The following is a 22,579-nucleotide window of genomic DNA, read 5'->3' as shown; positions in this document are numbered from 1 at the left end:
GTTGGGGGTCAGTAATCGGGGGGTGGGGTGCGGGGGATTCTGATGAGGGTAAGTTTAAGGTGTTGGCGATGTGGTGGTTTGGGGAAAACTGTGGGATGTGGTGAGTTGTTTATCAGTCAGCTTGTTGAGCTTGGAACCATCACTGTTGTTCCTCCTGGCTCACACGCAGTTCTGTAAAGCAAGATCCAGAAAACACAGCCAAATGTAGTCAAAAATCAAAGCACTGTTAAACTGGAAACACACAGACACCTATGTTCTATGTTCTTCCAACGGGAGTCTATGTTCTTTGAAATCCATCTTCTGAGACGAGATTATTTGACTGTCTCTTAAACCACCTCTGTTAAAATCAGAAATATGCAGGTTAGACTAGGGTTAAATTCCTGTTTCAGATTTTACATCTTTTAATTTCCCAATCAACCAAAAGCACTAGTTTTGGATATGAGACAGTAGCTAAAAGGACAGGGCTAATTGTATTCACTGTTATTTATGGGTAGGAGGCACAGTCACCTTTGGCAAGCGACAGATGGATTGTTAAGCTGAAATAACCACAGGTTGTTGTCCTTTTACATTGTTCCACAGTTAATTTCAGGAGAATGGTGTCTCACCTTCAATCTAGAACTAACTGTTTTCACCCATTAGTCATCCATTAAATTCACCACCGAAAGTTAAGTCGTATCATTTGGTTTAATTACCCTTTTAACAATGTGACGTGCTAATTACTGCCAGCCTCATTCTTTCAGATGTTGAATTTTGGAGATTTTCAAAATGCCGAATTCTCCCATGCATTGATGCTGCCTGAGCATTTCTGGCAATTTATCCATGGCCCTGGCAGAATGAGCTGAAATCAGCCTCCACCATTTGCATCATGAATCTGGCTCGCAGCCCCGATTAGAAAGTCACAAAACTGGAGGAGGTCCATCTTACTACTGGCATGAACGATGAGTGAAAGGAGAGTGTCCCAGGTCTGGGGTTGTGTGGTTTTAAACAATGCCTTGTGTTGCAGGAGTATACCATCGATATCTTCTTCGCACAGACTTGGTATGACAGGAGGCTGCGTTTTAACAGCACACTGAAAGTTCTGACCTTGAACAGCAACATGGTGGGGCGTATCTGGATCCCAGACACCATATTCCGAAACTCAAAGCGGGCGGATTCTCATTGGATCACCACGCCCAATCAGCTGCTGCGAATCTGGAATGATGGCAAGATTCTCTACACTCTCAGGTAAAGTTGCCAACTCTGGGGTTGTGTGGTTTAAACAATGCCTTGTGTTGCAGGAGTATACCATCGATATCATCTTCGCACAGACTTGGTACGACAGGTGTCATAATATACATCTATGTATATAATGGAGTGCAGACAGGCAGTGATTGACACACAGGATGACCAGTAAGCACACAGAACAGAGCAGCTAATCACCATACAGGACACTACCACTATAAAGCCAGAGGGCACTAGGTTTCCCGCTCTCTCTGAACCCAGCCACTGAGATAGTTAGAGTTCATGAGCTAGCCAGTGCAAACACCATGCGGTAGCTAGTAAGTCTGGTCAGGCTAGTACTAGGTCTCTAGTCAACTCAGTATAGTGTCAACCCACAGTTTTTTTTAAATCATAGAATTTACAGTGCAGCACTCGGCCCATTGAGTCTGGAGAGAGCACCCTACCCGAGGTCAACACCTCCACCCTACCCCCATAACCCAGTAACCCCACACAACACTAAGGGCAATTTTGGACACTAAGGGCAATTTATCATGGCCAATCCACCTAACCTGCACATCTTTGGACTGTGGGAGGAAACCGGAGCACCCAGAGGAAACCCACGCACACACGGGGAAGATGTGCAGAATCCACACAGACAGTAACCCAAGCCGGAATCGAACATGGGACCCTGGAGCTGTGAAGCAATTATGCTATCCACAATGCTACCGTGCTGCCCCAGTTGAACATGTACAGTAGTTAAGACGTTAAATGAAATCGTGTTGCATCTTATCAAGTGTTGGAGGTCTGTCTCTCGCTACACTGCATCAAGTGCAGCCTACGTCGACCCAGCCTGCCGAACACATCAACAGGAGGCTGAGTTTTAACAGCACACTGAAAGTTCCTTGAACAGCAACATGGTGGGACGCATCCAGACACCATATTCCGAAATTCAAAGCTGACATCACATGGCTGTCCCACTGCCCCAGCCCCACATTCTCACCACTGGTCTCCTGACATGACATTCCAATTAGCATGACCAGTCAGAAGGTGAATAGACAAGTGAACTGAATGATTGTTGATTTTCAGTCTTTCGTCCCATGTTCAATACATCTTGCAAGGGCTGAAAGAAAATGAGAAAATACAATTTACTGGACTGGACCCATACGGAAAAATCAATCTCATTAAAAGTCAAACCATGATTTTTAATGGTTTGTAATTTTTCATGCACTTGCTATAAATTAGCTAATCCATGTTTTTCAGGGATCAAAGCCCAAACAAATTTGAGAATCAAAATATAATTCCTATATTCACAGCAAAAACCCTCAATTCATTATTCATTAATAAGCAGAATGCAGGGGTCAACCTTCAGAGTGAACATTGAATAATTGTGTCCTCAGTCATCACACTCAGCCTTTCTGGAGAGAGGAGGGGAGGGGAGGGGAGGGGAAGCTTCGGCCTGGCTAATCAAGCCCTTGTGAATACTTATTCATTGCAATGCCCCTGCACGAAATCGAGAGCTGGAGATCACCAGCATGACATTTACCACCGACGCAGGCCTTCCCTTCCCCAGCCCCCGAGCATGCAGCACTGAAACCACAGGTCCAGCTGGTCCATTGCTTCTGGGATGTTGAGGAAGATTGTTCACACAGGTAACCTGCTGGGTTGAGTCTGTGATTAGGCCAGGACATCCTGGGGCTTTCCAAACCTCACAGTAAATGATGGCAAGGTCAGAGTTGGGAGAGGGAACGAATCCAGTGACTGATCTCCCAGGCCTGAGGTCAGGAGGAGCTCCTTAATAAATGCAGAGGGAGAGAGAAAGTGAGAGAGAGTATGTGGGCACTGCTTCCTCATTACCTTGTGGATTCTTTTAAAAGCTGTGTGCTGGGCAGGCCTGTTTTAATTAAGAGTAAACCAACAAATTTGTACTTTCTAATTGATGGAGTGACAGACTTCTTTAGATTTCACAAATAATTTGTTTCATGTTGTGTGAACCCAAATCAATTGCTCCTGTCAACCCCTCGAATAGAACATAGAACATTACAGTGCAGTACAGGCCCTTCGGCCCTCCATGTTGCACCGACCTGTGAAACCACTCTAAAGCCCATCTACACTATTCCCTTATCATCCATATGTTTACCCAATGACCATTTGAATGCCCTTAGTGTTGGCGAGTCCACTATTGTTGCAGGCAGGGCATTCCATGTCCTTACTACTCTCTGAGTAAAGAACCTACTTCTGACATCTGTCCTATATCTATCTCCCCTCAATTTAAAGCTATATCCCCTCATGCTAGACATCACCATCCAAGGAAAAAGGCTCTCACTGTCCACCCTATCTAATCCTCTGATCATCTTGTATGCCTCAATTAAGTCACCTCTTAACCTCTCTAACAAAAATAGCCTCAAGTCCCTCAGCCTTCCCTCATAAATATTCCCTCCATACCAGGCAACATCCTGGTAAATCTCCTCTGCACCCTTTCCAATGCTTCCACATCCTTCCTATAATGCGGCGACCAGAATTGCACGCAATACTCCAAATGCGGCCGCACCAGAGTTTTGTACAGCTGCAACATGACCTCATGGCTCCGAAACTCAATCCCTCTACCAATAAAAGCTAACACACCGTTCACCTTCTTAACAACCCAGAACAAAGCAAGGGCCTGTGATGGGCTGGATCACACTAAAACATTGTTGGATAGTGAAGCTCTCTGATCTGATTGACCAATGGTGACACAGCCAGTCACTATGGACACATTGTTCGAGTGCAGCACTGTCACATTGATAAGATGCCCCTTAAACGTCACTATCATACCTGCTTCCACCACCTTCTGGCAATGAGTTCCAAGCACCCTCTACTGTCTGTGCAAAAACATCTCTCGCACATCCCCTCTAAACTTTGCCCCTGGCACCTTAAAACTATGCCCCCGAGTAACTCACTCTTCCACCCTGGGAAAAAGCTTCTAACTATCCACTCTGTCCATGTCCCTTATAATTTTGTCAGCTGCCCCTGCTATATGAGAATAAAACACTCAACTCGATTGCTACCAAGCCGGAAAGGTTTTGGGTTTCCAGTACGGAGAGACCCAGCTCCAAATTCCAGCCTTTGTCTCGTCTGTATGATCACGGCCTGTGGTGGGGTTGCAGAATGGAGCCAGGAGAGACCGATCTCAATAATTCTGGACGAAGGAAAGGGAAAAAGGCTCCTGCTCCTGATAGAGTGAGTCACTGTGCCTATGCAAGTTTGTGTGTATTAAGGTTTGTGTCGAAATGTGTAAGTGTATGTCAAAGTGTGACTATGCGTTGTCATTGAGTGTGTTTGTGTTGCCTCTGTTTGTTTGTATGACTCATCTCTGACCCTATATGTGACTGTATATGTATCAGTTTGTGTTCTGAGTCTGTGTGTGTGCGTGAGCCTATGTCTCTGACTGTGTGTGTGAGAATATGTCAGTTTGAATGTACCTCTATATTTGTGTGCTTATATATGTCATTTTACTTGTTTGTGTGTTAATGCCTTTCTGTATATGTGTATCGCTCTCTGTATGTGTTTGTGTGTGGGCCTGTGTATGTTGTGTGTCTCTGTATTTATGTGCGTCTCTCTCACCCTGTGTATTTGTGTGTCTCTGTGTATTTGTGTGTGTGTGTCTCTCTCTGTATTTGCCTCTATAAATTTGTGTCTCTGTATTTCAGAACATAAGAACATAAGAACAGGAGTAGGCCATCTGGCCCTTCGAGCCTGCTGCACCATTCAATGAGATCATGGCTCATCTTTTGTGGACTCAGCTCCACTTTCCGGCCCGTACACCATAACTCTTTATTCTTCAAAAAACTATCTATCTTTATCTTGAAAACATTTAATCATAGAATCATAGAATGATAGAATTTACAGTGCAGAAGGAAGCCATTCGGCCCATCGAGTCTGCACCGGCTCTTGGAAAGAGCACCCTACCCAAGGTCAACTCCTCCATCCTATCCCCATAACCCAGTAATCCCACCCAACACTAAGGGAAATTTTGGACACTAAGGGCAATTTAACATGGCCAATCCACCTAACCTGCACATCTTTGGACTGTGGGAGGAAACCGGAGCACCCGGAGGAAACCCACGCACACACGGGGAGGATGTGCAGACTCCGCACAGACAGTGACCCAAGCCGGAATCGAACCTGGGACCCTGGAGCTGTGAAGCAATTGTGCTATCCACAATGCTACCGTGCTGTCCATTAATGAAGGAGCCTCTACTGCTTCACTGGGCAAGGAATTCCATAGATTCACAATCCTTTGGGTGAAGAAGTTCCTCCTAAGCTCAGCCCTAAATCTACTTCCCTTTACTTTGAGGCTATGCACCCTAGTTCTCCTTTCACCCGCCTGTGGAAACAACCTGCCCGCATCTATCCTATCTATTCCCTTCATTACTTTATATGTTTCTATAAGATTCCCCACCCAGCCTTCTAAATTCCAACACGTACAGTCCCAGTCTACTCAACCTCTCCTCGTGTGTGTGTCTTTCTCATTCTCTGTATTTCGAACATAGAACATACAGTGCAGAAGGAGGCCATTCGGCCCATCGAGTCTGCACCGACCCACAATCCCTCACTTCCACCCTATCCCCATAACCCAACAACCCCAGCTAACCTTTTTGGACACTAAGGGCAATTTAGTATGGCCAATCCACCTAACCTGCACGTCTTTGGACTGTGGGAGGAAACCGGAGCACCCGGAGGAAACCCACGCAGACACGGGGAGAACGTGCAGACTCCACACAGACAGTGACCCAGTGGGGAATCAAACCTGGGATCCTGCCGCTGTGAAGCCACAGTGCTATCCACTTGCGCTACCATGCTGCCCTTTGTGTGTGTCTCTCTCTGTATCTGTATGTGTGTCTCTTTTTCTCTGTATTTGTGTAAGTGAGTATATGTGGCTGTGTACTAGATCCTGATTTGCTGTGGCATCTCACTCCCGAGATCTCAGTCACTGCGCCTCATGGGAATGGCTCCTGAAAAGGGGTCTATATCTTCAGGTGAGATTTGGATGGTGATGTGTTGGGTAAGCTGGGTCTGCGAGGACTGCGTTTACTGCAGTAGTGAGAGAGACAGGCTTCCAACACTTGAAGAAATGCAACTCAATTTTATTGAACTCTTAACTATCGTACATACTTTAATTGTGGGTTGACACTATGCTGACTTGACTGGAGACCTGAGGCTAACCTGACCAGACTATCTTACTGCCACATGGTGTGTGTTCTAGTTGCTGCTCACGAGCTCTGACTGTCTCAGAGGCTGGATCCCGAGAGAGCGGGTAAACTAGTGCCCTCTGGCTTTATAGTGTCATGTCCTGTCTGGTGATTGGCTGCTGTGTTCTGTGTGTTCACTGGTCATCCTGTGTGTCCATCACTGCCTGTCTGTGCACCATCATATACCTGTGTGTATATTATGACAGATGGTAAAACTGCTATGACACTGCAGTTAGTCAGAAATGCAGCAGAGACTCCCTCCACGTGTAAACAGGGCACTCCCCGTAGCCCAGACAAAATTACAACAGCAATAGTCAGAGAACATTTCAGGCAAGAAAATATACTTTCAGTATTCTTTCTCCAAGTAATTGTTTCTTGATATAAGTACCTGTAGCTCAATTTATTCGCAACCATTAGATATAACTCAGTATCACACAATCCCAGTCTCAACCTGATCCACATAAACAGATCTAGGACTTGGTTATTGAAGGCTTGGACAAAGAAGGACGTATTGGAGCATCTCAACAGAGGAGAGCAAGATAGAGAGGCTGAGAGGTTTCCAGAAAGAATTCCAGTGCATGGGCCCTTGGCAGCTGGTGGGTGAATACAGAACTAGGGGGCATAGCTTCAAAATAAAGGGAAGTAGATTCAGGACTGAGCTTAGGCGGAACCAATGGGTGGAGCAATCACAATTGAGAATGTAAAAAAGGTTAGAATTCAAGGAATACCGATATCTCTTAGAGAAAAGCCAGAGCAGATGACAGAGAGAGGTGTCAGACCACAGAGGAGTTGACAGAGATAGGGGTCAAACCAGAGCAGAGATCAGACCAGATAGATCAGACCAGACGAGACAGTAGATGACCCAGATAGGGATCAGATGAGCCAGGAGATGACAGAGACAGGGGGCCATACCAGACAGGAGATGACAGAGACAGGAGTCAGACCAGACACGAGATGATAAGATGGGGATCAGACAAGGCAGGAGATGATCGAGGTTGGGGTCAGAACAGACAGGAGATGACAGAGATGGGGGTTAGACCTAAGAGGAGATCAGAGATGGAGGTCGCACCAGACAGGAGATGACCGGGATGGGAGTCAGACCATAAGAACATAATAAGAACATAAGAACTAGGAGCAGGAGTAGGCCATCTGGCCCCTCGAGCCTGCTCCGCCATTCAATTAGATCATGGCTGATCTTTTGTGGACTCAGCTCCACTTTCCGGCCCGAACACCATAACCCTTAATCCCTTTATTCTTCAAAAAACTATCTATCTTTACCTTAAAAACATGTAATGAAGGAGCCTCAACTGCTTCACTGGGCAAGGAATTCCATAGATTCACAACCCTTTGGGTGAAGAAGTTCCTCCTAAACTCAGTCCTAAATCTACTTCCCCTTATTTTGAGGCTATGTCCCCTAGTTCTGCTGTCACCCGCCAGTGGAAACAACCTGCCCGCATCTATCCTATCTATTCCCTTCATAATTTTAAATGTTTCTATAAGATCCCCCCTCATCCTTCTAAATTCCAACGAGTACAGTCCCAGTCTACTCAACCTCTCCTCATAATCCAACCCATTCAGCTCTGGGATTAACCTAGTGAATCTCCTCTGCACACCCTCCAGCGCCAGTACGTCCTTTCTCAAGTAAGGAGACCAAAACTGAACACAATACTCCAGGTGTGGCCTCACTAACACCTTATACAATTGCAACATAACCTCCCTAGTCTTAAACTCCATCCCTCTAGCAATGAAGGACAAAATTCCATTTGCCTTCTTAATCACCTGTTGCACTTGTAAACCAACCTTCTGTGACTCATGCACTAGCACACCCAAGTCTCTCTGAACAGCGGCATGCTTTAATATTTTATTGTTTAAATAATAATCCCGTTTGCTGTTATTCCTACCAAAATGGATAACCTCACATTTGTCAACATTGTATTCCATCTGCCAGACCCTAGCCCATTCACTTAACCTATCCAAATCCCTCTGCAGACTTCCAGTATCCTCTGCACTTTTCGCTTTACCACTCATCTTATTGTCATCTGCAAACTTGGACACATTGCCCTTGGTCCCCAACTCCAAATCATCAATGTAAATTGTGAACAATTGTGGGCCCAACACGGATCCCTGAGGGACACCACTAGCTACTGATTGCCAACCAGAGAAACACCCATTTATCCCAACTCTTTGCTTTCTATTAATTAACCAATCCTCTATCCATGCTACTACTTTACCCTTAATGCCATGCATCTTTATCTTATGCAGTAACCTTTTGTGTGGCACCTTGTCAAAGGCTTTCTGGAAATCCAGATATACCACATCCATTGGCTCCCCGTTATCTACTGCACTGGTAATGTCCTCAAAAAATTCCACTAAATTAGTTAGGCATGACCTGCCCTTTACGAATCCATGCTGCGTCTGCCCAATGGGACAATTTCTATCCAGATGCCTCGCAATTTCTTCCTTGATGATAGATTCCAGCATCTTCCCTACTACCGAAGTTAAGCTCACTGGCCTATAATTTCCTGCTTTCTGCCTACCTCCTTTTTTAAACAGTGGCGTCACGTTTGCTAATTTCCAATCCACCGGGACCACCCCAGAGATTTCCCAGTCCTCTAATCTCCCAGCAATCTTTGCCACTTTATATGCTTTTTCCTTCAATTTGATACTCTCCCTTATTTCCTTAGATATCCACGGTCGATTTTCCCTCTTTCTTCCGTCCTTCCTTTTTGTTGGTATAAACCTTTGCTGAGCACTGTGAAAAATCGCTTGGGAGGTTCTCCACTGTTCCTCAACTGTTCCACCATAAAGTCTTAGCTCCCAGTCTACCTTAGTTAGTTCTTCTCTCATCCCCTTGTAATCTCCTTTGTTTAAACACAAAACACTAGTATTTGATTTTACTTTCTCACCCTCCATCTGTATTTTAAATTCCACCATATTGTGATCGCTCCTTCCGAGAGGATCCCTAACTATGAGATCATGAATCAATCCTGTCTCATTACACAGGACAAGATCTAGGACCGCTTGTTCCCTTGTAGGTTCCATTACATACTGTTCTAGGAAACTATCGCGGATACATTCTATAAACTCCTCCTCAAGGTTGCCTTGACCGACCTGGTTAAACCAATCGACATGTAGATTAAAATCCCCCATGATAACTGCTGTACCATTTCTACATGCATCAGTTATTTCTTTATTTGTTGCCTGCCCCACCATATCGTTACTATTTGGTGGTCGATAGACTACTCCTATCAGTGACTTTTTCGCCTTACTATTCCTGATTTCCACCCAAATGGATTCAACCTTATCCTCCATAGCACCGATGTCATCCCTTACTATTGCCCGGATGTCATCCTTAAATAATAGAGCTACACCACCTCCCTTACCATCCACTCTGTCCTTCCGAATAGTTTGATACCCTCGGATATTTAACTCCCAGTCGTGACCATCCTTTAACCAGGTTTCAGTAATGGCCACTAAATCATAGTCATTTACGATGATTTGTGCCATCAACTCATTTACTTTATTCCGAATACTACGAGCATTCAGGTAAAGTACACTTATGTTGGTTTTTTTACCTCTGTTTTGAATCTTAACATCTCCAGTTTTATTCCTTTTGTTATTACTGGGCCTATTCACTGAGCTCCCCTCAGTCACTGTACCTTGACCAGACAGGAGATGACAAAGATAGGGGTCAGACAAGGCAGGAGATTGAATAGGAGAATAAAGCTTTTTTTAAATGTGGCCATGTGGAGCAAAGAGGTGACAGTGAATAGGATTTGATGCAAGTTAGATTTTGGGCTGCAGAGCTTCAGTTGAACTGACGTTAATGAAATGTGGAAGATGGAAAAGCATTACAATAGTCTCATCTGGAGATAGTAAAGAGACTGATGATGGTTTTAGTAACAGATGGGTTGAGACAGGGCAGAGATGAGCAAGATTACTGAAGTGGAAAAATATGCTTTGGGTAAGAGCACACTGGCCTGGAATATTAGGTCCACTTCAAATATAACACCGATGTTGCGAAATCTGGTTCCGTCTACGGCAGTTGCTAGTGAGAGGAATGAATTTGATGGCAATGAAATGGAGTTTGTGGCATGGACGAGAGAGAATACACGAAATTCTTTCATGATGGGACGAAGTACGGTGGTGGGTGCCTGTCACCTCATTAATAATTCACAGGCGGGCAGCAGAGTGGCGCAGTGGGTTATCCCTGCTGCCTCACGGCGCCGAGGTCCCAGGTTCGATCCTGGCTCTGGGTCACTGTCCGTGTGGAGTTTGCACATTCTCCCCGTGTTTCCGTGGGTTTCGCCCCCACAACTCAAAGATGTGCAAGGTAGGTGGATTGGCCACGCTAAATTGCCCCTTAATTGGGAAAAAATGAATTGGGTATTCTAAATTTTGAACAAAAAAAAATAATTCACAGGCGAGTTCCCCTCTGACTCTCCTCGTCTGCCCGCCATCAGCTGCCAGTTTCAAAGGTCATATTTAAATACTAGTCCAGCGTACTTATATCATTCTCTCCAGACCACCTGCCTTCACCACACAATGCTGAATCTCAGCAACCAAGAGGAAAAAGGCTAACAGCCTCAATAAGAAGTCACAAGATTGGAAAGTCTGACGGGGTTCCGGTGGGCAGCTGTTTTATGTGTATTCAGGTGATACCAATTAATAAATTGCGGATGACGGACCCACCATTAACCTGCCTTTGGGATACCTGCATTGCAGTTTTACACCAGCCGGGTTGTCAACTTTTTGGTTCCTTCCAGGTTCTCTGCGCCCGTCCATCACCAAACCAGCTGTGGCCCGGTTACGAGGACTCCAATCCATGACTTCAGTCTGTCCAGTGTTTACTTGGAGGATTTTTTTATTTGAACTGCTGGTATGGTTGATGGAAATAATGTATTCTCTCCGTTTTCCAGGCTCACAATCGAGGCAGAGTGTCAGCTCTATCTACAGAACTACCCCATGGACGAACAGTCCTGTCCTCTGACCTTCTCCAGCTGTAAGTGTCATTGACAATTCATCCAAAATCCCAAACCCAATCACAGCATCTACACTGCAACCGTTAACCGTTAAAGGGGCTGTTTAGCACAACGCTAAATTGCTGGCTTTGAAAGCAGACCAAGCAGGCCAGCAGCACGGTTTGATTCCCGTAACAGCCTCCCCGAACAGGCGCCGGAATGTGGCGACTAGGGGCTTTTCACAGTAACTTCATTTGAAGCCTACTCGTGACAATAAGCGATTTTTCATTTTTTTCATTTCAACTGGGGCTTGCTGTATCATATTACCTCTCTCATAGATAATAGGTTAACTTTCTGATTCGTTCTTCAGCCAAGATCAGAAATGGGGGATGGTTTGCGCTCATCAGACCTCGAGACAACCCAGTTTCTCCAGCAGATTATTTCCTGGGCTTTTCTACTTAGCTGCACCAAATCAACAGCCTAATTCGGCCTTGTCTCGGAGGGCTGCTTTGTGGCAATGTTAGGTGCTGGGAGGATTTGGGGTGGGTGTACTCTGTTCTGCTCAAGTTTAAAAGCTGCAACCCACATCCCTGATCCCATGCTGACTGGAATGGGAATCAAATCCATAACCTTTCTGCTTAGAAATGGGAGCACTCTATCAGTCAAAACTGCTCAAGAGTAGTGGGATCGAAAGTTAATGAGCTTGTTACGTATTACCATCGCACCAGCTGTAAATGAACAGAAGTTCACCTCCCCGAATACAGAGTTGAGAGAACCTTGTTTCCCTGATTGGGACATAGATGTTTGGAAAAATGCAATGGATACTTTTGGGTTGTGAAGGGGAGGATACTGAAACAATCCTTGATCTCAAATCGTACAGGAGTGTATCAGTGATCAGCATCAGCGGGGGATTGACCAATACCAGGGCGTGTGAGCAGGTCTAGAGGATGAAAAACAGGCTCAAGGTTTCAGAAGGTTTGATGGGGTTTGAAACTCGCCTGAGGCAATAGTGAGTTGAAAATCCCATTCACACCGACTGAAGACTGTAGAAGGGTAACTGGGGCAGGGCCCAATGACAAGAGGGTGATTCACTCTTACCCATTTTATTCAAATACTTTCAAGAGCAATTTCACCTCTGTTAACTTGTTTTAATCTGGCACTGAGGGAGATATAGAGAAAGACAATATAAAACAGGGGGTGAAACATCCCAATAAAAATACACACAGAATCGTAGAATAGAATCATAGAATCCCTACAGTGCAGAAGGAGGCCATTCAGCTCATTGAGTCTGCATCAACCTTGGAAAGAGTACCCTAACGAGGCCCACGCCCCGACGCCTTAACCCAGTAACCCCACCTAACCTTTTGGATATTAAGGGGCAATTTATCATGGCCAATCCACCTAACCTGCACATCTTTGGACTGTGGGAGGAAACCGGAGCAGCCAGAGAAAACCCATGCAGACACAGGGAGAAAATGCAAACTCTACCCGAGGCCGGAATTGAACCCGGGTCCCTGGAGCTGTGAGGCAGCAGTGCTAACCACTGTGCCACCATGCCGCCTTAGGATGGGGGAATAAAATTGGAGCTGTAATCATATTTCCATTGATATTCTACTGTATTAAGTTTCAGATACATTCCCATACAGACAGCAAATTATACAATTTTCAGAGAATTCTACAGTGCAGAAGGAGGCAATTTGGCCCATCGAGTCCGCACTGGCTCCTGGAAAGAGCACCCTACCCAAGCCTCCACCCTATCCCTATTAGCCAGTAACCCCACCCAACACTAAGGGCAATTTTGGACACTAAGGGCAATTTAGCATGACCAATCCACCTAACCTGCACATCTTTGGACTGTGGGAGGAAACCGGAGCACCCGGAGGAAACCCACGCACACACAGGGAGGATGTGCAGACTCCGCACAGACAGTGACCCAAGCCGGGAATCGAACCTGGGACCCTGGAGCTGTGAAGCAATTGTGCTATCCACAATTCTACCGTGCTGCCACAGAGAATTCCGCCCCTGATGTCTGCAATTGGACGGTGAATGTGGAGGCAACCAATTAGGAGCCCGCCTGACGGAATGTGGTGTTGAAAGGTGCCTTGATGGCATGAGTGGGCTAAGGACTCGCATATGGTCTGGATACAACCTGTTAACTCTGTTCCTCTTGTCCTCAGCTGTTGTCTATTTCTCGCGTTTTCTGTTTTCTCGCGTGGTTCACGCCACTCCGTCCCGCCGCGACCCCCCGTACCGCTGGGTAGGGGAGAATCCCGGCCCTGATGAGTTGCCATGGTGAGCGATCCACTGAGAGGATCCACAGCACTGGCCAGATGGCATCCCCACCAGGACAGGTGGGCACTGCCGGAGAAGAAAGAGACCGAGGCTCTCACGAAAGTCTCCCCTTCAGTGGTGAATAAGACAAAAAAATACTGTGAGGGGTTTCCTGGTGGAGAATGAGGAATGCCTGAGGCTCCAGAGGAATGCCTTAGGCTCCCTGATGCTGTCAATAGTTCAGTCACCTCCTGGCGCGAGGTTGCCTTCACAGCTTTGCCAGGGTCCTGATGGAGTGAGCGGCTCATGCCATGCGAGGAAAATTGCAGCACTGGGGTAAATTGCCCTTGATTGGGGCGAAGCTGGTTTCACTGCCTGTGTGTCTCTGTGCACCAGACCACCAATTTCCATCCCACCCTAGCCCTGGGAAAGTTGCCTAAAGGTGGGACAACAATGCAGTTTGTGGTTTCTGACACCCAACCTACAACTGCCCTTCCCACAGCCCCCAAACCCATTTCAATGAAACACAATGTTTCAGCAGTGGCTGCCGGACATGCTGAGTATTTCCTGCATTTTCTGTTGTTATTTCGCATTTCCAGCATCTGCAATATTTTGCATTTGTATTACTTGATCAAGAGCTGGGCTGACTGCTGTTAAACATTGAGTTGTTCCCCAGCAGGAAGGCAGAGAATCGGCAGCAAGACTTGTCCCCAAACTAGAACAAAGGGACATTTGCAAAATCACTTCAAAGCAAATTATAAATCACAGCGCCGCACCCAATCCAATTAGATGACTAGTTAATGACCCAAGACCTGAATCTAAATGAGCTCGTAATGCCATTGTGTCAACTCGATTCCATCATTCACTCACATCTTTCACTGACCCTGAATAACCAAGCCACCAAGGTGTAAAGTGAACTATTTATTAAATGGACCATCATTTGAATAACATCAAATCGCTGGATATTGCAGAGACACAGGGTTCAGATCAAACAACTGAAGCCATTCTCGACCAGAGCTGTTCCTTATCCACATGTGGCTAATTTGGAAATCCAGATGTGGCTAATTGCATCTCAGATCATTAAATAAAAGCATGTAATACACACACTTCTTGGACATATGGGACAGGTATTCTCGGCCCCAATGGGGTGGATGTGGAGATGGGCAAATGGGTGGGCACTAAAATTAGCTCCAACCGATGACGTGCTGGTTAATGCCATCATTCTGACCGCTGGCATTTTTGCTCGGGAGTGTGGAAGGCGGAACGCAGCAACCTGCCTGATTCAGAAGGCCATGTCAGGCCACTCGAGCAACATCACTAAAACAGATGTCCGGTCATTCTCATGTTGCTGTTGGTGAGATGTAACAGTTTTCAAATTGGCTGGCACACTTCCTACATTAACAAGGGCAAGAGTTCAAAAGGACTTAATTGCTGTAAAGTGTTTTGGGACACTGTTAGTCAATGGGGTAGAAATGCATTAACAATGATTTACAATTAGTAGGGAGCCTCTTTCTTTCGGCTGTGGTTGTGCATTACACTCATGGAGCACATGTTCCTGAGAGCGTGGTGTGTTCTGTTTAGTGACTGTACACAGTGACCCTGCCTCCTTGTGCCTGCAGATGGATATCCAACAGATGAAATAACATACAGATGGAGGCAGTATTCGATTGAAGTGGCACACCAGCGATCCTGGAGGCTCTACCAGTTTGACTTTGTTCGTCTCAGGAACACGACAGAACTGCTTAAAACCATAGCAGGTGAGAACTATTGGAACATTGGGAGTTTTGCTACATTTGAAATGTGAGTTGAGAATCTGTCCATGCTGTGTCCATACTGAATTTAAGCCACACAGGTGGTCCGCAGGAACACATCCCACCTGCCACATCAGTCTGAGAAGCTATCGACAAAGACACTCTGGATAATGGAGTAAATTGTGAAAAAAACCCTGGGCTGGATTCTCCCATTCTGGGGCTTTGTCCCCACACCGGAGTGGGGACGGTAACATTTTACGCCAGAAGAAATGGCACAAAACGGCCACCGATTCCCCATTTTGCTGGGGGCTAGCAGGAAGGCAGTATAGAGCACCCAGCTCTAGCTGCCGATACGGTCCGGAGATTTGCCAGGGTCATGGCCACGCATGCATGCACACGGTGGTGGCCTGCAGCAGGCGCACCGAGCAATATGGCGGCGGCCGCTCGCGGACCCGGCCCGCAAAATAGTCCCCCCCTTCAGCCGGCTCGCACACCCCAGACTACCCTCCCCCCCCCCCCACCCCCCCCCCCCCCCACAGTGCTCCCAGCCCCTGATGAAGTCCCTCCTGCCCGCGGATCGGCCCTCCCCTGACTGACCCGGTGCTGGACTGAATCCGCAGCTGCCACACCGACGTCCCAACGGATGAGACCACACAAGTCCCGCGCCGTCGGAAACTCAGCCTGTTGGGGGAAGAGCATCGGGGAGCGTGCCTCAAGCAATGTCCTGAGGCCATTGATACTCTCTGAGTACGCTGCTTTGGAGAGGGCGGAGCATTGAAAAAGCAGCTCTGTCCCCGATTCAGTAGGGAACTTCGATTCTCCAGCTGCTTGCCGAATGCGATTGTGCCGTCGGCAACCGGAGAATCCAGCCCCCCATCCCTGTACCACTAAGAGGAGTCACAGCCACCATTCGATGCCAAGACCATTGTGGTCCACAATAGACAGAAGTAATTTGGACTCAGCAACCTAGAGATCCAGCTGTAGATTTGATATTAAATCAGGGCATGTTGCTTATAATATGGAGCTTTGCACCAAAAATATAGGAAAACCGAAACAGGCGTGTAGAGTGAGTGGATCAAAGACCAGTGAAACTCAATATTGGGAGGTGTCAGATGCCCATCATGGTGGGGAGAAAGGAAAAGGAAGCCACCTTTTCCATTGAAAACCTAACTGGAACAAAGGATAAAGCTATCTGGGAATGCAGCTTCTTAAATTGCTAATTTAACAGATTGGCAAGAACACAAAGGCCTGATGGTCACTAACTTTGACATTTTTCTGCCATCGGAACAGAGGACAGGTCGCAACCCTTATGACATCAGTTGGCCGCAGAGCATTGACATCTTATGGAGGTGGCAAATTGAGAGGCCATCTCCACATCACTGTCAATGAAGGATGGTGGAGTCAGGGTCTGGGCTCAAGGTGCCAAAAAGTCATAGACATCTGCAGCACAAAAAAGGCTCATTGTGTCTGTGCCAGTCAAAAACACACACCTAAGTATTCTAATCCCATTTTCCAGCACTTGGTTCATAGCCTTGTATGTCTTGGCATGACACCATGCTTCTAGATTTTTTCCAGTGTCACCAGCCAACACCTCGAACATATGCCATCCAGCAATACATCCAGGAGGTCATGGAGGCCATCTATTCCAGAAAAGATGTTCAAGAATGGAAATGTGTAAGGTTTCACCAGGATTGCCAATGGTGCAGGGGCTGTGCACCGTGCACATGGATGTCTGCAATCTCTTATCGTTATGTGGAGGGGTACAGGGAGTGCAAGATTTACCATTCTACAAATTGCATCGGGACAAAACTTTGAGAATCTATCACTGAATTGGGTGCCTGGCATGTTCTCACCTCTGAGCGATCTTGCTGGATATGGAGTTACTGGGCAGCAGCTACCCCAACAGCAGTGACGGGTAGCCATTCAGGTAGCAAATGGGGGAAAAGTTTCCAATGCCACTATGTTTCTCTCAATGTCAGGCAGGCCCCTCACTGAGGCTGGAGCCTGGCAGGTAGCTGGAGGGAGCATGGGAGGCCAGGAGGCCATTGGTACATCTGCTCAATCCACTATCACAGAACCATGAGGATCAGAGGGCCACAGTTACAGACACAAGCAATCCTGCGGCGGGGAACCCCCTCCATACTAATAGTCTTGACAGATGTGGCCATTAAGTTTCATTTTGACTTCAGAGAATGCCACCGTATTAAGGTGTGATGCTATACTTGCCCCAGCAGTGCCCATCTCTGAAGATCGTCCAATACTTTGGGACAGCTGATTGAGTTCTGATGGCAGGAATTTCCCCTCCCCCACAACCTTGTGAGGGGTATAGAGTGTAGACAGGTAGAAACTTTTCCCCTTGATGGAGGGATCAGTAACTAGGGGGATGAAAATTGCTTATTGTCGCAAGCAGGCTTCAAATGAAGTTACTGTGAAAAGCCCCTAGTCGCCACATTCGGGCGCCTGTTCGGGAAGGCTGCTACGGGACCGAGTGGATAGTCAGAAGCTTTTTCCCAAGGTGGCAGAGTCAATTACTAGGGGACATAGATTTAAACTGCGAGGGGCGAAGTTTAGAGGAGATGTCGAAGGGAAACTTTTTACAGAGGTTAGTGGGTGCCTAGAACTCGCTTCCGGGGGAGGTGGTGGAAGCAGGTACGATAGTGACGTTTAAGGGGCGTCTTGGCAAATACATGAATAGGATGGGAATAGAGGGATACGGACCCTGGAAGTGCCAAAGGTTTTAAGTTATACGGGTAGTATGGTCGGTGTAGGCTTGGCGGGCCGAAGGGCCTGTGTCTTTGCTGTACTTTATTTGTTCTTTGTTCAACTTAATACAGCCATGTATAGCACTAGATTAATGAACCAGCTGGAGCTGAATTCAAATCCCCACAAGGCGAGTGGTGACCATGAGCTCAATAAATTGTAGCAGGCACTAGATAATAGTAGCCATGAAAACTGCTGTACTGTCATATAAGTAACTCATTCACTCATGCCCCTCAGGCAAGTAAACCGCTGTTGTTTGCTGCTCTGCACGGGTCCCAGAATAAATGGATAACGCTCACAGCAATCAATAAATGTTGTTCTGTCGTGTCTCTTGGCCAAGATAAATATAAATAACCCAATAACTCTGGAATTAGTACAGGAGGTGAAATGTGTTATAAATGTCCAGGATGAAATTCCAAACTCTTCTCCATCAGGGCCACGTTTCCCCAGAAAATGAATGTGCCCAGTTCTGGCCCTTGAAGTTGATTGTTCACATTAAAGGAAAGAAGGAGCATACATTTATATTACAACCTGTCTTAAATTATTTCTGTTATATCATTCCTCCATCAAGAATTGCTGCAGTGTCAGTTTCAGATGAGACATTAATCGGAGACACCAGCCGATCCCATGGATGTAAATTATCCCAATGCAGTAAACTAGAATAACAGGGGAGTTCTCACAAGTATGCACTCAAATGCTTGGCTCTCAAACAGCATTACATTGTTGTTTATGGGGGCTTGCTGTGCGCACAATATCCTACATTATAATAGTGACAAGACTTGAGATATTCTGAATGTGGAAAACTCAAATTTTTTATTTTAATTTATAGCTCTGTAGTAGTATTAAATTATTACAGAATTGACAGAGAAATAAAATAACTCAACAAGTTGCGCTGAAATTACCCCCAAATTATTGTAATATATCTGGGTGTTAGCAGAGTGAGAGACAAAATATTGAAAATACATACAAATAGCTTTTGAAGTTAATTCAATGAGTATTTGCTTGGAAATTCAACATGTCAGCTTCATCAGTGGGTGCATGTGTACATCGGTCAGTGTCAGTGTATTCCGAGTCTGTGTCTGTCAGAGTCAGCGTATTCTGGGTCAGTGTACACCTTTCAGGGTCAGTGTATATCTTTCAGGTAAGTGTACATCTATCAGGGTCAGTGTTTATCTGCCAGGATCAGTATATTTCTGATTAGTGTATACCTGTCAGGATCAGTGTATACCTATCAGGGTAGGTGTACTCAGGATCAGTGTAATCATCTCAGTGCATATTTATCAGAGTCAGTGTACTGATGGTCAGTATGTAGCAGTCTGGATCAGTGTATTCAGGGTCAGAGTATACCTGTCTGGATCAGTGTATTCAGGTTAGTGAAACCTGTCTGGATCAGTGTGTTCAGGTCAGCGTATATCTGTCTGGATCATTATATTCAGGTCACCGTATACTTGTCTGGATCAGTGTATATAACTTAAGTAGTAGGGAAGATGCTGGAATCTATCATCAAGGAAGAAATAGCGAGGCATCTGGATAGAAATTGTCCCATTGGGCAGACGCAGCATGGGTTCATAAAGGGCAGGTCGTGCCTAACTAATTTAGTGGGATTTTTTGAGGACATTACCAGTGCGGTAGATAACGGGGAGCCATTGGATGTGGTATATCTGGATTTCCAGAAAGCCTTTGACAAGGTGCCACACAAAAGGTTGCTGCATAAGATAAAGATGCATGGCATTAAGGGTAAAGTAGTAGCATGGATAGAGGATTGGTTAATTAATAGAAAGCAAAGAGTGGGGATTAATGGGTGTTTCTCTGGTTGGCAATCAGTAGCTAGTGGTGTCCCTCAGGGATCCGTGTTGGGCCCACAATTGTTCACAATTTACATAGATGATTTGGAGTTGGGGACCAAGAACAATGTGCCCAAGTTTGCAGATGACACTAAGATGAATGGTAAAGCAAAAAGTGCAGAGGATACTGGAAGTCTGCAGAGGGATTTGGATAGGTTAAGTGAATGGGCTAGGGTCTGGCAGATGGAATACAATGTTGAGAAATGTGAGGTTATCCATTTTGGTAGGAATAACAGCAAACGGGATTATTATTTAAATGATAAAATATTAAAGCATGCTGCTGTGCAGAGAGACCTGGGTGTGCCAGTGCATGAGTCACAGAAAGTTGGTTTACAGGTGCAACAGGTGATTAAAAAGGCAAATGGAATTTTGTCCTTCATTGCTGGAGGGATGGAGTTTAAGACTAGGGAGGTTATGCTGCAATTGTATAAGGTGTTAGTGAGGCCACACCTGGAGTATTGTGTTCAGTTTTGGTCTCCTTACTTGAGAAAGGACGTACTGGCATTGGAAGGTGTGCAGAGGAGATTCACTATGTTAATCCCAGAACTGAAGGGGTTGGATTACGAGGAGAGGTTGAGTAGACTGGGACTGTACTCGTTGGAATTTAGAAGGATGAGGGGGGATCTTATAGAAACATTTAAAATTATGAAGGGAATAGATAGGATAGATGCAGGCAGGTTGCTTCCACTGGCGGGTGAAAGCAGAACTAGGGAGCATAGCCTCAAAATAAGGGGAAGTAGATTTAGGACTGAGTTTAGGAGGAACTTCTTTACCCAAAGGGTTGTGAATCTATGGAATTCCTTGCCCAGTGAAGCAGTTGAGGCGTCTTCATTAAATGTTTTTAAGGTAAAGATGGATAGTTTTTTGAAGAATAAAGGGATTAAGGGTTATGGTGTTCGGGCCGGAAAGTGGAGCTGAGTCCACAAAAGATCAGCCATGCTCTCATTGAATGGTGGAGTCGAAGTCCCGACGTCATCACGCAATGTTTTCACGCCGGCCAACACACCTGCTTTTCATGCTCGTCAACCAGTCGTGCTGGCTAACGAGAGCATCGAGGAGGTGAGCGCACCGCTCAGCGCACAGCTCAGCGCACTGCTGGAGTCTGGCCACAACGGGGAAGGCATCCCCGAGAACGGGAGGGGGGTCCAGAGCGGGGGTGGAGTGTGGGAGACTGAGGGGGGGAGTGTGGGAGACGGAGGGGGGGTGTGGGAGACGGAGGGGGGAGTGGGAAACTGAGGGGGGGAGTGTGGGAGACGGAGGGGGGAGTGGGGGAGACTGAGGGGGGGAGTGTGGGAGACTGAGGGGGGAGTGTGGGAGACGGAGGGGGGTGTGGGAGACGGGAGGGGGGAGTGGGAAACTGAGGGGGGGAGTGTGGGAGACGGAGGGGGGAGTGGGGGAGACTGAGGGGGGGAGTGTGGGAGACTGAGGGGGGAGTGTGGGAGACGGAGGGGAGGAGTGTGGAAGACGGAGGGGGGGAGTGTGAGAGATGGAGGGGGGAGTGGGAGACGGAGGGTGGGAGTGTGGGAGACGGAGGGGGAGGAGTGTGGGAGACGGGGGGGGGGTGGGAGACTGAGGGGGAGTGTGGGAGATGGAGGGGGGAGTGTGGGAGATGGAGGGGGGAAGTGTGGGAGACTGGGGGGGGGAGCGTGGGAGACGGAGGGGGGGGAGTGTGGGAGACGGAGGAGGGGTGTGTGGGAGACTGAGGGGGGAGTGTGGGAGACGGAGGGGGGAGTGTGGGAGACGGAGGGGGCGAGTGGGGGAGACTGAGGGGGGAGTGGGGGAGACTGAGGGGGGAGTGGGGGAGACGGAGTGGGGAGTGGGGGAGACGGAGGGGAGGAGTGGGGGAAACGGAGGGGGGAGTGGGTGAGACGGATGGGGGGAGTGCGAGTGGGGGGGTAGGGAGAGAGTGAGCGAGTGACTCGTCCAACCCAGGTCACAAAATGTCTGCCACCATGCCATGGAGTGCCAGTCACGAGGACATGGCCGCTGGTTGCCCCTGTGGCTTACGGCCACAGGCCACTGACGCACCGGTGAGGAGGACGTAGTTAACTGCCTGTTGGATGCAGAAAGTGACACCAGGGGTTAGGCTGCCCGCGTGTCAGCAGCGCGATCAGGCCACCGGGACACACAAGTATCCCGTGACAGGCGGCTGCCGAGGTGTCGACTAACCTCCGTCTAACATGTCCCATTTCTCTGCCCCCCACCACCCTTCTGTAGGTTAGCACAATGTCTGTGAACAGAACGGCTATGTTCAGCGCAGTGGTTGGGGCCGCTGCACTGCATTTGGAGATGCAGCAGCATCCACAGCCCACAACCCGCAGCGGATGCAGGGCCAGATGCGGCAGCAGAGGGAAGGGCCGAGGAGTTGCCAGTCGTCGAGCAGCATGGGGGGGGGGGGGGGGGGAGGGGAGGAGGAGGAGAGAGTGAGGGTGTCGGAGGTGACGACCGAGACCGAGGCTGTACCGTGCCCGGATCTCTTTCCTAACAATGACGGACATCACCTGCAGGAGGAGACTCCGGCTGAGTAGGCGGACGGTGACACATATCTGTCACCTCGTGGCGCA

The 22,579-nt window shown here is 47.3% G+C and overlaps 1 protein-coding gene across 4 annotated transcripts in view; it reads left to right on the top strand.

The window, feature by feature from the left end:
- The window catches only part of LOC119952085 (gamma-aminobutyric acid receptor subunit gamma-4-like), a 409,052-nt gene that overhangs the window by 293,458 nt on the left and 93,015 nt on the right, over positions 1-22,579 (top strand). For all 4 annotated transcript variants that reach the window (XR_005457758.1, XR_005457757.1, XM_038775633.1 and 1 more), the window contains exons 4-6: positions 1,004-1,224; positions 11,348-11,430; positions 15,280-15,417. Coding sequence is in view for 2 of the 4 variants with exons in the window: in XM_038775633.1 (XP_038631561.1) it covers positions 1,004-1,224; positions 11,348-11,430; positions 15,280-15,417 (442 nt within the window). In the remaining 2 variants the exon portion in view is untranslated. The remainder of the gene's footprint in view (positions 1-1,003; positions 1,225-11,347; positions 11,431-15,279; positions 15,418-22,579) is intronic.

Source organism: Scyliorhinus canicula, chromosome 17, assembly GCF_902713615.1.
Source record: "Scyliorhinus canicula chromosome 17, sScyCan1.1, whole genome shotgun sequence".
Taxonomy (NCBI): domain Eukaryota; kingdom Metazoa; phylum Chordata; class Chondrichthyes; order Carcharhiniformes; family Scyliorhinidae; genus Scyliorhinus; species Scyliorhinus canicula.
This window is presented reverse-complemented; position numbering and strand designations above follow the sequence as displayed.